This window comes from Xiphophorus maculatus, chromosome 4, assembly GCF_002775205.1.
Source record: "Xiphophorus maculatus strain JP 163 A chromosome 4, X_maculatus-5.0-male, whole genome shotgun sequence".
Taxonomy (NCBI): Eukaryota; Metazoa; Chordata; class Actinopteri; order Cyprinodontiformes; family Poeciliidae; genus Xiphophorus; species Xiphophorus maculatus.
This window is the reverse complement of record NC_036446.1, coordinates 11,860,220-11,878,075: the sequence shown is the minus strand read 5'-3', so window position 1 is coordinate 11,878,075 and position 17,856 is coordinate 11,860,220. Positions and strand designations below refer to the sequence as shown.

Genomic DNA, 17,856 nt, shown 5'->3' with positions numbered 1-17,856 from the left:
AAAAATATGAGCACAAGAAATAAAAAGATAAATCATGTCTGACATGTTGATTTAGTATTTGCTGTGTTCTTTGTTGTGCTCTTATTGCTACAATGAACAGCTGACCTGTAATATCTCACACCCAGCACTAACTCAACATGATGAATTACATAAGGCACTAGAACAATAAAATAATGGGTCAAATGTTAAAATGTAGTTACAAACTGAAAAGGGGTGTATGCAGTTTGATCCTGTATGTTTAGTTTATCTCTTGCTTATATCAGGAAGCACAACCAAGATTTATCTAAAGAAGTCTGTGAAAGATCAATCTGATTAATTCCAGCATTCAATTTGAATGTATTTATTTTTATGGCTGCAGTCTGACATGGCCATAGAAATCTGTCTACACAGTTTAAATGTTGGCCTGGGTTTTTCCATCCTTACCTGCTGCACTCCATGTCATCTGGCCAAGCTACTCCGAATATCTCCATGAGTTTGTGGCACTCATCTTTGGCCCGCTGGCAGACGGATCGACACGGCATGGACATTCGGCCGTATTCTGTGCACACCGGTGCATACAGGGCGCACAGAAACATCCTCAGGTCGGCACTGCATACCAAGTTCACCATTGGGTGGAAAGGCTTTGGAAATAAAACAAACAAAAAAAACAGGTTTAAGCTGATAAAGCTCCAATTCACAAATTTATATTGAACTACAAAGTAAAAAATCTACACCTTGAAGAGGGGCACAACCTTCTGCTGAAACTTACACCACCACAAGACATGACATGAATATTTAGAAGCTTCTGAAATATGAATCACTGCAATCATTTTAATAAACATTGCTTTAAGCAGAGTCCATGAACTGGGCAAACAAGCAACAGGGATATTCTTTACATCGATCATTTAGTCCAGTCATACTGGTGGCACGAAACATCACACAATCAGAATAATGATCTGTAATGTAGCTACTATGTCCACTAAAATTTTGATTTATTGACTGTCAATTATTCTTGATTCATCCAAATCTATTGCAGTTATATTTCATCCTGAGAAGCATTTGAGATACTACAATTTAATAACTAGTATCATAACCTTATCAATAAATAGAAAGGTCAAAGGTTATCCTTCAGATATATTTTAAGATAGCAATACTAACCTGGTTAATAACCCCAGTTTAACAAAACTAAATCTCGAGATAAAGATTACTACTATTTCTGCTCTCTCAACAAACAAAAACAAATGTTATTTCTGGTCATAAAAAACAAATTCACTTATGAAGGTTGTGTTAAACTTGTTACTCTACAAACAGTAGCTCATCAAAAATTACATGTCCTATAATAACCATGGAAAAAATAATTTTCTATATGAAAATTAGTAGTTTTTTAAAGAAAAAACTTCTAATTAATTTAGGTTTTTATTCTACATTTTTGCCAAACTGTCTCAAAATGTCCAGAAATGTAATGGATAATAAATATTGCATATGCTAATTGGTATTTTAATGTGTAGCAGAGGGAGAAATTGTCGTTTTAATGTTTCAGGTCATGTTCTATATTCTGTTAATGCCATAAAACAATTCCACATGCTGTGATAATCTCAGCCTGCGCCTGCTGCACACGTCACAAAGCAGTGCAGATGTGAAATGAACATGCGACAAAGAGCTGCACTTAAACCAACTTCTTGTCACAATCAATTGTATGTGCTTACAAACAAACACTCATGCACCAGTAGGTTTATGTGCGTGCCAGAGTGAAGTGAGGGCATGTGAGGATATTTTGATCGTTCCTCAATTGGTGTGTTCTAGATCCACAGAGAGGAGAGAAGCTCCACCAGTAAATGAATGCAGCGATGCATGAGCGGTGACATAGATTTCAGAACTGCATGGAAACCTGTGGTGCACAGAATCATCATCATCATCACTCAATAATTCAAGGATTTTACAACCTGTTCGACATTTGAATATGTTATTTTAATTCTGTTTATATAGCACCAATTCACAGTAAATGCAGTCTCAAGGCAGAGGACATTTTAACAATATACCTAAATAATGGTCCAGGCACCAAATAAACTATTGTCAGCATATAAAGACCAGAAGTTCAGATTCACACCACTTGCTGCAGTTCTCCTCTTTAATAATTAATTACACAGTAGAAATGACACCAGAAGTAGTAAAACTGAAACCCATTATTCATAGAAAAAAGCTACACAATTTGACCTCAACTTTATTTTTTTTAAAGTTTGTGACATTTGCAATAAGTGCTTTTTTTACTCTATTCAGAAAACTAAAACTAGTGGGCTTATAGAATCGTTTTTGCATTTTACATCCATTGCTCACAAACATTTATCATAAATGGAGTTTTAAGGAGTTTCCCTTTTTCCCCAGTTCTGAATCTCAAGAACAACCAAAGACAGACTGTCCACCCGTCCAACCCAGACTGTATTTAGGCCTCAGGCCATGTGTGAGTGGCAGCATCTTTCCGAGTGTCTCTGTCTCAAAGAACAGTCTTTTTTTTAATGCCACCTCAGTCAAACTCCACATCAAATCTACTTCATGTGTCCTCATTCTGCCCATGTCCTCTGTGCATTTTTCGTGTATTTAGTGTGTGTCCCAGTTATTGTGTTTTCCAGTGTGTGGTGCATGAAGGTTTGCGTGTCTGGAAAAGAAATTGCATGTGTGCCGCTAGCTGTGTGCAATTATTCCGACATTCAGGGCAATTGCCCCCCATCTCTCACAACAAAGAGAATATTGATACAAAGTGGCCTTACTGTGCCAGGGGGGGACGGGGTTGCCAATCAGCGATACATGGAGAATAACTCCAGTAAATTGCCTGACATTATGTATGTCAGTTGTGATGGACAAGTGCAGAAAAGGAAAGCAGGAAAACCCCTAAACCTGACCTGAGGGTGAAAGCAGGCTCCCACTTAAACACTGAAAAATATGCTAGAATAAGATGGGGGTGGGGACAACAACATGTCATACGCTAGAAGAGAAAAACGTATTACAAAACCTTCCCTACATGAATCTCTCCATCTGCTGTTACTCACGTTAGCATTTTTTACTTTCTTAAATTTACCTCACTATCGCCCTGTCTTAAATTTTTCTTCAATAATTCAAGCCCTGAACACAACCTCAACCTCACAACACAAAACAGTCCCAAAACACAAAAAGAAAACAGAAGAGTAAGCAAACGGCAAATATAAAATAAATGAGGCAGGCAGACAGCTGTATGTTGGATAGGAAATATACACTAGTGAATTGTTCATATTTGAAAACCTTTTTCTGTTCTAGAATTACACACTTCTTAAAATTCAAATAAAATACATTGAAAATTGAGGTTATAACAAGAGAAATGTGAAAAACGTAAGCAGATATTAACACTTTTCCACGTCATTGTCGACAGATTTCTTTCTGCAAATTTATCATAATATTCTCTAGAGTAGACAAAGATGGTTTTCACTTTAGCAACTTAGCAAAGCATTAGTGAGAAACAAAGAATACAGTTTTAAATGTCATTTGTGCTCATTTCAGTGCAAGAAGAAGCACTTCCAGCTGTATTTAACAATCCAAAGACAAATCACAAACATGTTAAAATGATAACTATAAGGATGTTAAAGAAAAACAAGCTACATCTGAAGGGAACTGAGCACTCATAAGTCAAAAATAACCTGAAAACTTTCAGAGAAAATGCTGGAAAAAGAGAAAACGCTCAACGGGTCCACCGCTGCCTCAAAAGGAGGATTAAGTTTCTTTTTCTTTGCTCCTTCTCTCCACAGGGGAGGGAGAGCAAACCAAGGAGAAAAGCTAAAAGTAAAAAAATAAACAACAAAAAAAGGAAAGGAATGGGCCATGTGATTAACAAATGCACAATGCAAGCAGTTATACTTTAGACAAACGATACCAGGTACAGCTGAAATGTTGGAGGCACAAACTGACTGAATATTTTTAACAAGAGAGTTTGAATAAGTTTAAGCACCAGACTGAAACATCTTGAGAATAAAGAAGATGGGTTGTTTTTTCTTCACCAATAAATGAGTAACAAGGACCTTTAAATGAAGACTTTATGCATACATTTGATGCTTTAAGATGCAAATCTTTGTTTACATTTTATGTTGTGGTGTACTGTAAATATCTTTATCAGAGAAAAATTTGTGACTTGCATCTTAAAAAAGCAATTAGTGGCAGCCAAATTATATAATGTCTAAGGGTTTTGTAAATGCAGGAGGAGCAGAAGGAAAGTCAGAAAGTGGGGAGGGACTGGGGAAATAAAAGGAGTGGCGTTTTCTCGCTGGATTAGAGAGTCAAATGGATTTGAAGGACTGCTTGGCGCGAGAGCCTCTCACTTCCTAGAACAGTGACGAGCTTTGTGCTGTGGTCACATCAAGGTGACAGGCTTTTGTGTTCCAGCTGGGAAAGACGCAGGTCTTGAACTGGCACCAATCCACCCATTTTAATCAGAGTTGTCCCACACAACTCTGGAGCCTGGCTGTCAAACTGTTGCTGGATTTCCTCAAGTAGTTATACTGAATGATTCATTTCTTGAGATAAGAACGAAGTTCTCAAACTTGGCATACAATGATTACCAAAAACCTGAAATTATAAGGATGAAGATATGGCCAAAATGTGGCCTGGATTACAGGGTTCCCCCCAGTGTATGATAAGCCTGGCGGGCCACCAGGCTTTACTTGTACCAGGCTTAGCATTGTTTGTTTATTTAAGATTTTTGAAATGTTTGCATTTTTTAAGATTTTATAGTCAGTGTTCAGATATTCATCTTCCAATAACACATAATTATCAAGTGATATTTAAAAATTTTCTCTCAACTTTAGACATTTTTTATCTCAAAAACACAGCGGGCCCCTGGATGAATGACTGCCGAGTGCCCCAACCACCAGGCTTAGCAAGTTTTCTGAGGGAAACCTTGTATTATATCACCTATTTCTAATTTTAGAGAAGATAAATGTGGTATTTTCTTCATAAATCTTGCCCAAGTCCATCTGGAAACATAATTTTCATACTCTTTCTTCTCGTGCCATCTCTGTGTCCCTCCCTCTCAAATCAGCGGTTCAGAGCCTGCAGTACAAATGTTGTCAAACCGTATCAGCTTCTTCCATTTCATAGCTACTGCATAATATCCCAACAACATCCTGTCTCCACTGGCTTTGAGGGCCAATCCCTTTACTCTCTCTCCTGCAGCAGAAGCAATAATACTTCTATTTACTTCTCCGTCTCACTTCCTCACTCAAACTATTAACAGCATCCTGCTGCAATGCATTACAGCCAGCTCAGGTTCCCCTTCCCTCTCTGCAGTGCTAGTAAAGAGTATTGTTACAGCTCACTGTTATATAACAGACATATGATGACTTCATCCCTCGACTTGCACCACACACGTCCAATTTTGAATATATATATATTTTAGGGCTGTTGACATGAACACGTTAATGCATTTAATCCAAGAAGTTTAACGCGTTAACATTACATTATGCAGATTAATCTTATAACCTATTTTGACATCAAAGCCTCTCCTGAAGAGAGTTACTTTGTTCAAGGCAGCACGTTTAACGGTCTTGTACTGCGGTCAACAATGCAGCAAATGTAAGTGGAAAGATGAGCGAGGAAAATCAGACAAATTTCGCTTAAAAAAACAAAACAGAGATGGATTTTGGATAAAAACCCAGGAAGGTACATATATGAATGAATTATATAACTCATAATTCATATGAGAATTATGAGTTAATTCTCATATGAATTAACTATAATTCATATGAGGATGGTGAATTATAGTTAACATTTATAAATTATATTTGAAAAATAAAAAATGACTTATTTTAAACTTTCCTGAATATGAAAACCTGAAAAACTGAGATGTTTGGTTTCAGACAGTAAAACATTTTCCTAAATATTTTTTTTGAACATTTGCATTTTTTTTTTCCATTTCAAGCTCACAAAGTTAATCATATCGATTAATTAATCTGGTAAAAAAAATTTTTATCGATCGACAGCACTAATATTTGTATTACACACAGTTCTCTCCATTTTTAACTCCAGCAACATTTCCAGTCGCTCATTTCAAAATGCACACATGGCAAAATTTGCCCACGGGGAAATTCAGCTCAGACAGACAGAAATGTTTGTGGTGAAAGAAATGTTTGTGGTGAAATGCACAAATTCTGATGGTCTCTATATAATCTCTGAGCGGACAGTTAAAAAAAAGGAGCCATTCGTCACTCTCACCCCCTTACGAGCGTTTGTTTGTAAGAGGGTGAGAGTTTATCCATGTCTATCTAACATTCAGTCGGGAGAACCGAACAAAGCCGCTAATGGCATTCCCCTTCACGCTCACTTCCCCTCCTCCTCTCCTCCCATCTTCTTTCTCCAGTATTCAGCTCTTTTTTTTTCTTTGCTTCCCATTTACTCCTTACAATCACACTGACAAGCGTTTGTCCACCTTCACCGTTTCCTTTTTTCTCCTTCCAGCAACAGCTTTCATCAACTCTCCTCACTTTGCTTATCTGTCATTTTATATGGGTCAGAAACTATGAAGCCATCATAAAAACACTACCAGTGTTATTTAAATGTCAAATTATTTTCAAGTCAAACTGAAGCCATTTCAGCTACGTTGAAAATAAATGCTAGTTATTTAGAGTCTGCTCCCAACAGAACAATAATTTTTAGACCTGGTTACATCTGTAAATTATGACGCATATTTGAGATTCGTTCCAAGATTTTGAATCTTTCTCTCCAAGATTAGAGCAAAAACACATTAATTGTTGAAATAGCTTGTAGCAATGAGGCAAATCAATAAAATTTTATGCGCTTTCACCATTTCAAACTTTTGGTGAAAGTCTGAAATGTTGTTGATAAACATTTATAAAATTCCCTAAAACTACTCAAACATGAAACAAAAAGATTAAATAAAAATTTGTCCAGCCAATTACTATTTTTAATTCAATTCTAAAATAAAGAAATTAATCAGAGTAAATTAAATTTTTCAAAAATGACAAAAATATTTTTGAATATCCATAAAAATTGTATCTGTTGGCGGGCGGTACTAAATCTGCTCTAATATATTTGTTATGAAGTTCTGCAAGTTAACCAACCAAAATGTTACGAGTCCATTTGAAGAGCAGGATCAAATAAATATATACAGTTTTAATATTTAAGCAACATTAGTAATTTCACATCTAAAATCATTAATTATTGGCACGTTTAAATCAATATGAATACATTAACGAATACATTTAAATCTACTCCTAACAATATTTAATGTTATATTTGGAGAGTATCTGCCAAATGCAGAAACATTGTGGCTTCTAAAGCAGCTTCAGCACAGACTAATGTCTGACCTTGTATGCTAATGACTTTTTATGATAAAATAATGTAAAAATCTAATAATTAAAAAAAATCTCTCTTAGAACAAGACCTCTGTTAGACAAAATGGCCGGCTGAGTGAATTATGGGAGGAAGATGTTAGAAAAGCATAACGCTAACCCAATCAGGTGTCGGATGTCTTGATGTTGTTATCCACGCTAAGAAGAGGTTAATCTGATACACTGTGATGAAGCCTCAATTAAATTGGATCTTTGATCAGCTCCTTGCTCTGCCTTTGCGAGACAAGAACAGAGCGATTTGTTCTGGAGTATTCGTGCCTGATATCAACAGGCAAATATAACTTTAGCAGCTAAATAACTTGGTTTCCAGAAAACCCTCTTTCGCTTGTAAATGCAGTCTGTTCTCTGCGGGTTTATTCCACACATCATCCAATTTTCCTCTCCCACCCACGCCTGCCGGTCTCCCTCCCTTCCTCCATTCCTCTCCATCTTTCTCTGCCTATTTAACTACCATGGCAACAGGTGATGTGAAGACTCGCTCATGGCCAAGCCTTATTCAGGATAACAGACAAACCACATTCACTCACGCGCATTGTAGCAGGGCTTCTTTAATGGGCGAATAATCTCAAGAAGTACAGACAACGAGCTCGCACATGAGATGACACAGAAAGTGTGAAAGTGGGAAGAAAAGAATTGGATGAGCGTGGGACAGGAAGGTCAAACAGGAGTGATAAAGACTTAGAGCAGAGTGCGCAACAACAGGCTCGAATCAGATCACCCACAACTTACACAATAAGACTCCTGCTTTCCACCTTTACAGATGTATTTAATAGATCAAAAAATAGGATGATTTTGTTCTTAATTTTCAAGAAATAAATTTGCAAGTTAACGATCAAATAATTAAAAGAGACAAGCTTCAGTAGAGAGGGATAAATGCACAACCACAGCAGCTCATCCTAATGCTGGTCATCAGCTTGATCACACACTACTGTAGAACCCAGAGAAACCACAGGAACATTTAGTTTATACTTCACTCAACCCAGAGCAGGAACCAAACCTTTTAGTTGGAACAAAAAGATCCAGAGAACTTCACTCAACCCAGAGCAGGAACCAAACCTTTTAGTTAGAACAAAAAGATCCAGAGAACTTCACTCAACCCAGACCAGAACCAAACCTTTTAGAACAAAAAGATCCAGAGAACTTCACTCAACCCAGAGCAGGAACCAAACCTTTTAGTTGGAACAAAAAGATCCAGAGAACTTCACTCAACCCAGACCAGAACCAAACCTTTTAGAACAAAAAGATCCAGAGAACTTCACTCAACCCAGAGCAGGAACCAAACCTTTTAGTTAGAACAAAAAGATCCAGAGAACTTCACTCAACCCAGAGCAGGAACAAGCTTAGAATCCAGAGAAACTCATCTAGAGAAACTATTCATTCCCTCAGATTGATATTTAGGACAATCGACTTCATAGAATCAAACATGGAGAACCAACATCTAGTTTCATCAGATCAAGAATCCAGAAAAAACTACTAGTTAATAAAATCAGTCAGTGTGGTTATATCAATTACTCTGACATCAACAACAACCCTACCTAATACCAAAAGTGTTCAATGATAAACTTAAACTTTAGGGGTAATTCCTGATCAACTCCAGTCTGCGGGATGAGTGATCACATTTTGGAGGATAAAATTTAATCCCTGTGGAATCGTCACTGGTAGCAGAATCTCATCTCAGTGGATTAAATACGTCTCCAGTAGATTTTGCAAGTTTTTCATAGGTGCAACCCACATCCTCAACTCTGCTGCTCAAAATTCAAATGCGTTAAAATTAACCAATTTGGAAACACTTACAGGGAAACACAGCGGCTTTTCGATGGTATAAGATTTACTGCAAAGAAGCATTTTCAGAAAGAAAAAAAAGTTTGAATAAACAACTTTTTATTTCAGAGCTTCTCCCCATTTTAAATAAAAACTGTATTTAACATAACTACAGATATTTAGTTATCTTGCATGTCATTTTTTCCTCTCTCTACAAACTAAAACCCATTGGAATAATGTTCAGCTGCTCTCTGTTGGAGCTGATTTGATAACCCGCCTGCATTTGAAACCCTAAAAGCATTTTTGGGGAATTGAGTGCCATGTAGCTTGAGAAGTGCACAATTAGAGCTTTTAAAGCCCACGCTCTGCAGAATGCTGAAAATGTTAGAGCTACATTGTGTTGAGTGGCTTTGCGTGACAAGAGGATCAATGACCATTGAGTGTGTGTACGTCTGCGTGTATATGTTAGTGCTAGTTGGGATTAGCACAAAGGTTTATACATCTCTAACCGGCCACATTTATACACACGCCTCATGGTGCAGGTCATGGGTTCAGATTAAGACCATAAGACATGAGTAACCTATATTTGTGGGTCATATCTCTGTTAAATACCAAAGGACAGTGCCTAAAATTAAAAACAAAAGTGATGGAGAAAAGTTTATATATACACTCACAGTGGGTATGAGATATGTTAGCATTTCAATGATACAATTGAAACTCATCTAACTCAATATTAGTGATGATGTAAGGATACATTTTAGCAAGACTGGACAATAATTCAGTAGTATATATCGCGATCAAGACCTGATCAATACCAATATTTAATACGTCTGACTGAACATTCAATAATTTCACTGAACCCTGATTCAGAACCACAAAGCACTCTGGGAATTGTAGGCAGAGAAAAGCATGTAGCCTAATGTGGTGAAATCAACTAACTCGCTCACGCTTTGGTTACCTAGCAACAACTCACTCATTCTTTGGTTACCTAGCAACAACCTGTGAAGTAGCTGCCAAAGCAGTAGTTTAAGGTTTAACCATCGTGCCTCAGAACTGCTTAAAGATAAAAAAAACAAACAAAAAAACAAGGGCGTGAGGGGAGAAAATGAGCACAATAAACTAGAGAAATCCTGTCACCAGATTGGCAGCATTTATGATGCTTAAAACAAACAAACAAAAAAAACCAAATCAACCAAATCGATCGACTGATCTGAAACCATCATACTGATACCGTATCGTCCTCCCCTACATTCGAGTCAGAATGTACAATTCTTAACTGGGTGTGGATTAGAGGAAAAAAATCACAAATTAAAATGTTGACATCCAATGAATATTCAAGTTTTATGTAGAATTATTCCACAATAAAGAAAAAAGGTTCAGGTGCGCCCTTAAGGTCCAAAATTAACAAGACACTGATGCCCTTTATTGAGTAGATGGAGCCTTTTCACAAACATATTTCTATATTTTGTTGAATGTTTGCACATTACAAATACTTGAAAAAAATGTGTTGAACAATGAAATTGTGTAAAACTTGTGTAATGAAGCATCAGCTGTTTATAAGGTTTGAGTTGTGAGTTCTAACACTTGCAGGTAGGACATTTACTGAATCGTTTTCCTTTGCTTCCCCTCATTTCCTACAGATTTTAGTACTGGCTCAGAGCTCATCAGTTTAGCCGTTTCCTTCTCATATGTAGCCACTAAAAGGAGCTATTAACACTTAGCATTTTTCCTAAATACTCTTGGACCAGCAGTGATTTTGTGTTTTTTTATGCTCTGTCTTGTCAAACCCACAGTTGGCAGCAGCAGATGGCTGCTCACTCTGAACCAGGTTCAGCTGGAGGGGATTTCTCGTCTCCACTGTCGCTACACGCACGCTCAGAACGAGTGACTGCTGCAAAGTTGTTAACTTAATACAACTGGATGTCCACTGACGCTCACAAACTGACATAATAGACTGAACTTAACGGCATAGTTTTATGATGATCGAAAAGGAATATTTGTAATTAACCAAATCTCTTTACAGGATTTAACTGTCAATATCCTGCATATCAAGTGACTTCAGATGAGCGTTGTTATTAAACAGTGTTGTACACGTACATTTAAATGAACTGGTGTTAGCATTAAACACACCAACACTGTTTAAGGTGAAAACTAACAAAACTAATAATTGACCTCATGCTTTGCAGCAGCAGCTTTCTTCAGATCTCACTGAGGCATTGTGGGGTTGGATACAAGGCAGTGGCAGCTATGTGGATGGGAGCAGTCTGCCAAAAAGCAGCACCAGGCAGCGCCTTTGTTCTGTTCATAAATAAATGATTGCTTCATTTGGGCTGGCAGCTTCAATAGACTGTCAGAATAAGCAGGATAATCAAGAGTTCAGCTGAAATAAACAGGAACTTTTAAACTGAATGAGGATCTGTCTGTCTGCAGAGTGAATAGGGTAATGAGGCTCTTCAGATGCAAAAAAAGAAAGAAAAAGCAGCATTTCTCTGTGTGAGTGAAACACACACACAAAATAAACCGAACACAGGAATCCCCCCACACACACACACTTTGGTATTCACATACACACAAACAATAAAATTAAACACAACAAGCGGAAAACTCTCCAAGTTTGGCACACACACACACGTTTTGGTTTAAAGGATCTGCAAAGCCCACGGCGGCCTTTCATGAACAAACCAGTCTTATTTTGAAAGACAGGACCCCTTGATGAGAGAAACCCAAACAGCAAAGACAGCAGAGTCCACAGACTTTACCCAACCTGTCAGTCCGTCAGCATTTCCCTCCTGACATTCCCTTTCTGAAACCCCCCTCACTCTTTACCTCCTTTTGTAACCAACAGATTATTATTCCTTCTGCCTCTGCAACTAATTAACAACTATTTGCTTTTTTAAAAAAGTTTTGCTGCTTTTCAATCTAAGAAAATTGTGTACTAAAGCTTTAACACAGCCAAGATCGCAAAACCTCCTAAAACGGCTAGAGTCACACCGAGTTCATGTCAGAGGTGCCAAAACAAAGTTTCAGTGTCTGAAACGAGAGCGTTAACACATGAAAATACAAACTCCTTATGGTCCAGTGGGACCACAAATAGTTTAAATAAGGGTATCCAGATCAGGCCAGTAAAAGGTTAGGGGGCCATAGCTAAAAATGTTTTAAAAGTTATATTTAAAATTTATTTTGTATTTATTTATGCATAGTGTCTTACATTTAAATCTTCATTGAAGACGGTGACTCTGTTTGCCTGTCTATGACGTCAATATGATTCTTCGAGGCAGCCAGTCGTTTTCAAGAGGGGTTCATGGCCCCCTTATGGCCCCTTTGAGGGCGGCACTGCTATGGTCAACTAATTACATTATTAAATAACTACGTTGGGTTGGTTTGACTTTTTTGAACTTAGTGTAATAAATGAATAAACAAAGTTGTATACAACAATAGCAAACAAAACAAAAATAGTAGTAAAGTATATTTACATGTTCAAAGGAGTGGGTAAGCAACAATTTTAGCATTTAGAATAAAGTTATATATAATTCAAAACTTCTGTGTCAGAGTTGTGACTTTTAAAGATTTGGCAAGGTTGACAAATTGTTTTTTTAAATTTTTTTATAGATGCAGAACAACTTCCAAATGTTCATTAACAGCAGGAGCTCAACAGCTTTTCCTGCGCTGCATTTGCCCATTTATATTTCTTTTACTTGTCATTTTTCCCCGCTGTCCCAACTCTTATTTGCCTGTTGAATTTTGGGACTGCTTGGTTTTGTGATGAGGGTGTGGTCAGAGTGCATTAATGTTCAGAGCTCAGAGAAACGCGTCATAAAATGACAAGACGTGGCAGCTGAGTTAGCATCTAGAACTGACACCAGATCAGACCTTTTTATTTTATTTTGTTGCGTTAATTAAGGTCCCTGTCAGTTGCATTGTTGTTGGGTTTTACAAATCCTTGAGGGGTTTGCACTTCATTAAAAAGGTCTTTACAATTTGTTTCACCCTGAAATCTCATTTATTTGCTGGCTGCATAGCGAGTGACAGGCTGATTATTTGCCTTACACACCATGTGCCCATTGTGCTCTTAATGGTCGTCTAAGCTGTTTGTCGGTGGGCTTTGCATCGTCCTCCACCAGGTAAGACTCCAGACAGCTTGATGAGATTTTATTGTCAGCATGGACCACCCTGCTGCAACAGTGCTTCCTTCTCAAAAAACACACAAAATCTGTTTTAATTAGACTGACCAAAAGCTCCCTACATTATAAATGCCACACTAGAGAGCTCTTATACTTTATTTTCACATTTCTCATTAAGACAAAAAAATTACATGCATCCTACAAAAACAGCAGCAGAAACTCAGATTTTATTTGCTAAACAGATTTAAGATAATTTTGCCCAGAATAAATTTGATATTCATGAAAAAGACTTCACTTAAACAAAAAAATATAAATTGTGCTAGAAAAGTTTGTCAAGTTTTTCAATGTTCAAGGTTTTTGTAGAAAAACTTGAACATTTCTGAATTTCAAATTTTCCTTTGGAAATATACCTAGACTATTTCAAAAGAAATCACAAAATGTGAGTTTTTGGGAGAAATTTTGTCCTTTTTTTTCTATCTACAGTGGCCCTGATACACCGTTGTAAAAATCTACAATAAATATCCAGCTACTTTATTGGCTTGATTTTAGGTTGGCGCTTTTGGCCTGCAACTATTTTTGGTTCTAGAATTTTGGTCCACATGGCAAAATGTTTGGACTCCCCTGGTTTAAGCCCCGTTATATCTACAAAGTTAATTACTGGCCAGTTATTCCCTGCAGAGCCTGGAGGAAGAGTTTCTGATGTCAGGACAGCGGATCGCTTGTCTTTCATCACGGTGCCTTAGATGAACATGTAAACGGATCCTAAAGCATTTCTGTTGAAACCAGAGTGTAAAAGAAATACATTTATACTAACTTTATATTAAGAGTCACAGATATTCTTGAATGTTTGGAGATTACCACAGAATAAAGAAGTGTGGTTATAGCAGTACAAACATCGTCAGAGCAACCAGTCAGTGCTATGAAGTTAGCCGATGCACTTCCACTACCAAAATACTAAGAAAATAATTATTTGAAGTAAAAGCATGCCTATAATTACAACAAGTTAACTGTTAAACTATCACATTAATACTTTAGGCTGTCAAATTAATATATTTGAAAAAGAACCATTTTTACAGTGTTTCCTATTTGCAGCACCTGTGTTGTCCATCAATGTAAAACTCTTCTGCTGTCTCTTGCTCTCAAAATGTGAATCTTTACCAATTTGTTAAAATCAGAAATGTTATTTATTGTCAAACATTTACTTTAAATTGACAAAAATCTGCAAAACAAAACCCGAATAAAATCTACCTAACCATCACCTCATGATGCCACGATACAAACGTAGGTTTGTAGGTTTGCAGACCCATCTGTCCGTGGTAAACTTGGTTCTGCTGCTGATGAACATTCACTGTGTCATACGTCTAAATCTGCATTTTCAACATCCAAAGCGCTTAGGTAATGTCACAACAACTAATCCTCTGGGAACCATGACATGCTGAGGCAGATGGGCAGGAAAGATTATATTCGTATTTTACTACATGGGGACGTAAATAGGTGTACAAATAAACAAAACCTCCCTTAAAAATATGTCTTAGTTGTACAACTTCACCTCCCCCCTTATTTCAGCCTCTCTGCTCAGGTTTAATTGACTATTGTAGCAGATGGGGTGGCCGCTGGTGTGGGAATCAATGTCGTCATTGTGGAGCTGAGAAAGAGATTAGCAGCTAGTTTGCACTAGTGAGCGATGACAGCTGGGAGCGTAACCCGGCCCAGTCACAAACACACAGAGGAAGTAGCAGTGTCCACTTTTTAACCCTGGATAAGCAATTAAACCTACAGGAACGACGACGTTTCTGGAGCTTTAACCACTACACTGGATAAATCCAACTCCACTTGGGAACCTGAGTTATCTTAACTATAACAGATATTAAAGCATGAAAAGGCAGAATCTCTAGTGCGAGTTAAATTGTAAAAAAAACAAACAAAAAAAACAATTCTGGACTTTGAACAAATGACCAAACATAATGGCAAACAGGATATATATCTCAAGTTTTGTACAACTTAAATTTTTCTTAGAAATTTCCCCAACAACCAAAATATGTCACTAAAATACATTAATACAACATAATCCCATAGAGATTTGGGTAAGTAAACAAAACAATCATAGATAAAATATTCTGAATTTTGATGATATATTTCACTTGAGGGTGTAAACAACATTTTATCATAAAATTTACAGGTTCCAAACAGCTTATATTTATAAAAGTTATACTTTCCCTTTGTTCCAACAATCCCAGCAGCATGTTCTGAAATTAGACAGCGTTCAGCCTCTTTGAAGAACCAATTACATTAATAACATAATTCACAATGTGGGGTTAGTGGTTGCATGTTTATGAAGAAACTATGAACTGAAAATTGTCTAGATATTTTTTTAAGTCATGCTTCCAGCCAGTAATTCTGTCATTTGTTCCCCAAGATCAGATTAAATTATTTTTTAAATTGTGTACTTGAGTGCTTCCCTAACCAGTCCAGGGAAATATAAACTAATTTAACGTGTTGTCCATTTTAAATTAGGTCATAAAGATTTGTAATATCCAATTTAGGCTGTTTTAAAACATCTCAACTATAGGAGTGATCAGGACAAACGATACTTGTAAAAATCTAAACTAAATAGATTGCAGTAAGAATCTGGAAAGAAAAATAATTAAACTCACTGATCGAGGAGGAGAAATTAGACATTTCCTTCCACAGAAACACACACACAAGCTGGCATTATGCAGTCCGTGTTTTCCACTGAGGCATTATTAAATTTCCTCCAGGGTTTCCACCGGGGCAGCACTGCCTGGTCACTGCAGAGCAGAGCAGGGAAAAATAACAGGGCTCATGTTGCTTCTCAGCCATCTTCAGAAATGACTGAAGCGACTGTGGGTGTTGGTTACCTGGCTCCAGCTTCATCTGGGTCAAATCAAGTTCAGCACCAGATGGTTCTTGGAGTCTCTGAGGTAGCGTGTTTTGACAAGACATTGGGGAACTGACGTGACTGAACAATTGCACGGTCGTTCATTTGCTGATTAAAGGCCATGACTGTAGCTGCAGCTCTGACCGTAATGAACTACAGTCAGTAGTTCTACAAAGGAAGTAATCACCCTGCTGCAGATCCTTAGCAACACAGAATATTTTGATTTGGAAAAAAGGAAATCACAGAAAACTTGTTCAGTCATGAAACTACAAAATTTCGATCATCCATTTTGACATGAGAAAGTGCTTACTAAGCATAAAAACAACAAAAATCCCTCAGGATTAAACATGCAGCTCAGCCAGCCAACACATGCCTTGTTCAAATTCATCTGCTTTTCAGCAAGAGTAATTTAATACACCAACTACGAACAGCTGGAAGCAGATTTATTTGAACGGGCTGCTGGAGATATTTGGGATGTTTAAATTCAGTCGCCAAAACAAGGCCGTACCTCTGCTGGTTAGATTATAGTGTAGCTTTGTGCAAAAAGAAATTAACAGAAGATCTGCGTGTTTGAAATTCGAACTTAATTCCCTATTCAAGGGTTAGAGTTATAATGTAGTGAGGAAATAATGTCAGTAAAATTAACACCTCAGAAAATACCCATGTTTTGCATAGTGATCTGGACAAAAACAAGTAATTACAGCGTAGTTACTGAACAACACCTTGTTCTGTGTCCTTTCACACTCTCCAGGGACTAACAATGGAGTAGGAAAGAGGGGTAACATGATAATGATGCATAGAGTGTGTGTGTGTGTGTGTGTGTGTGTGTGTGTGTGTGTGCGTGTGTGTGTGTAACACAGCCCTATTTCCCCTCAGTTGCTACAAACAAGTGTCCACACACCAAGGAATTTCTTAAAAGCTTTAAACCACACACACAAATCTCATTGGAGAATATTTTCCCTGTTCTGCTGATCAGATTGCACCTTCTGTCTGTCAGCTAGAGCTCATATAGAAAACTAAAAGGTCAGGAATGACTGGATGAGTACATACACATCCATCTGTGTCCAAGAAGAAGCAACATGAAGGAAGATGAATCTGCAACATGAGGAAGAGAGATGAAGCAGAGCCCGTTCCCTGCTTCGCTTAAATCCTCAATTTTCATGCCTGCAGCTTTGTGTCTCCTGCAGCTCACAGATTAAAGGCTCTGAGGGAACATTTGCAGAAAGCAAGAAGGAACCTTGTTTGTTTCTGAGCAACCCATCCCACTGATGATAAAGAATATAGGATATTAGCATAACCCTGTGTTGTAGTTGTACCGCACTCTTTTATAAAAATTAACATGTAAATTGCCTCAAAAAGAATATTCCTGAGAGTAATAAACAGAGGTGGGTAAAGTACACAAAAAATTGTACTCAAGAGTAGAAGTACTTTAGCATATTTTAACTCAATATACTTAAAAAGTATTTGGTACTCAACTACTGATTAAAACAATGATTTAATATTTTAAAAAATTACACAATCAAATGAACTACAAAAACAAAGTTACGTGGAAATGTTGGTATTTTAAAGACCAAGATAAAAATAATTAATATAAAAATTACAAAATAATTTCATTCAGTAAAAAAATAACTTATGGAACAAAGACTGCAGGTGTGTTTCTGGTAAATCTTTGGTTAGAACAAGGTTTTTCTTCATTCAGTGACATTAC

General features: G+C 37.2%; 1 protein-coding gene across 3 annotated transcripts in view; it reads right to left on the bottom strand.

Moving 5' to 3' along the window:
• The window catches only part of LOC102232337 (frizzled-3-like), a 33,770-nt gene that overhangs the window by 12,061 nt on the left and 3,853 nt on the right, over nucleotides 1-17,856 (bottom strand). For 2 of the 3 annotated variants that reach the window (XM_023332512.1, XM_023332510.1), the window contains exon 3: nucleotides 424-620. In XM_023332512.1, the coding sequence (XP_023188280.1) occupies nucleotides 424-620 (197 nt within the window). Of the gene's footprint in view, nucleotides 1-423; nucleotides 621-15,903; nucleotides 16,045-17,856 lie in introns of those variants that run through there. The other variant, XM_023332513.1, reaches the window with a different exon arrangement.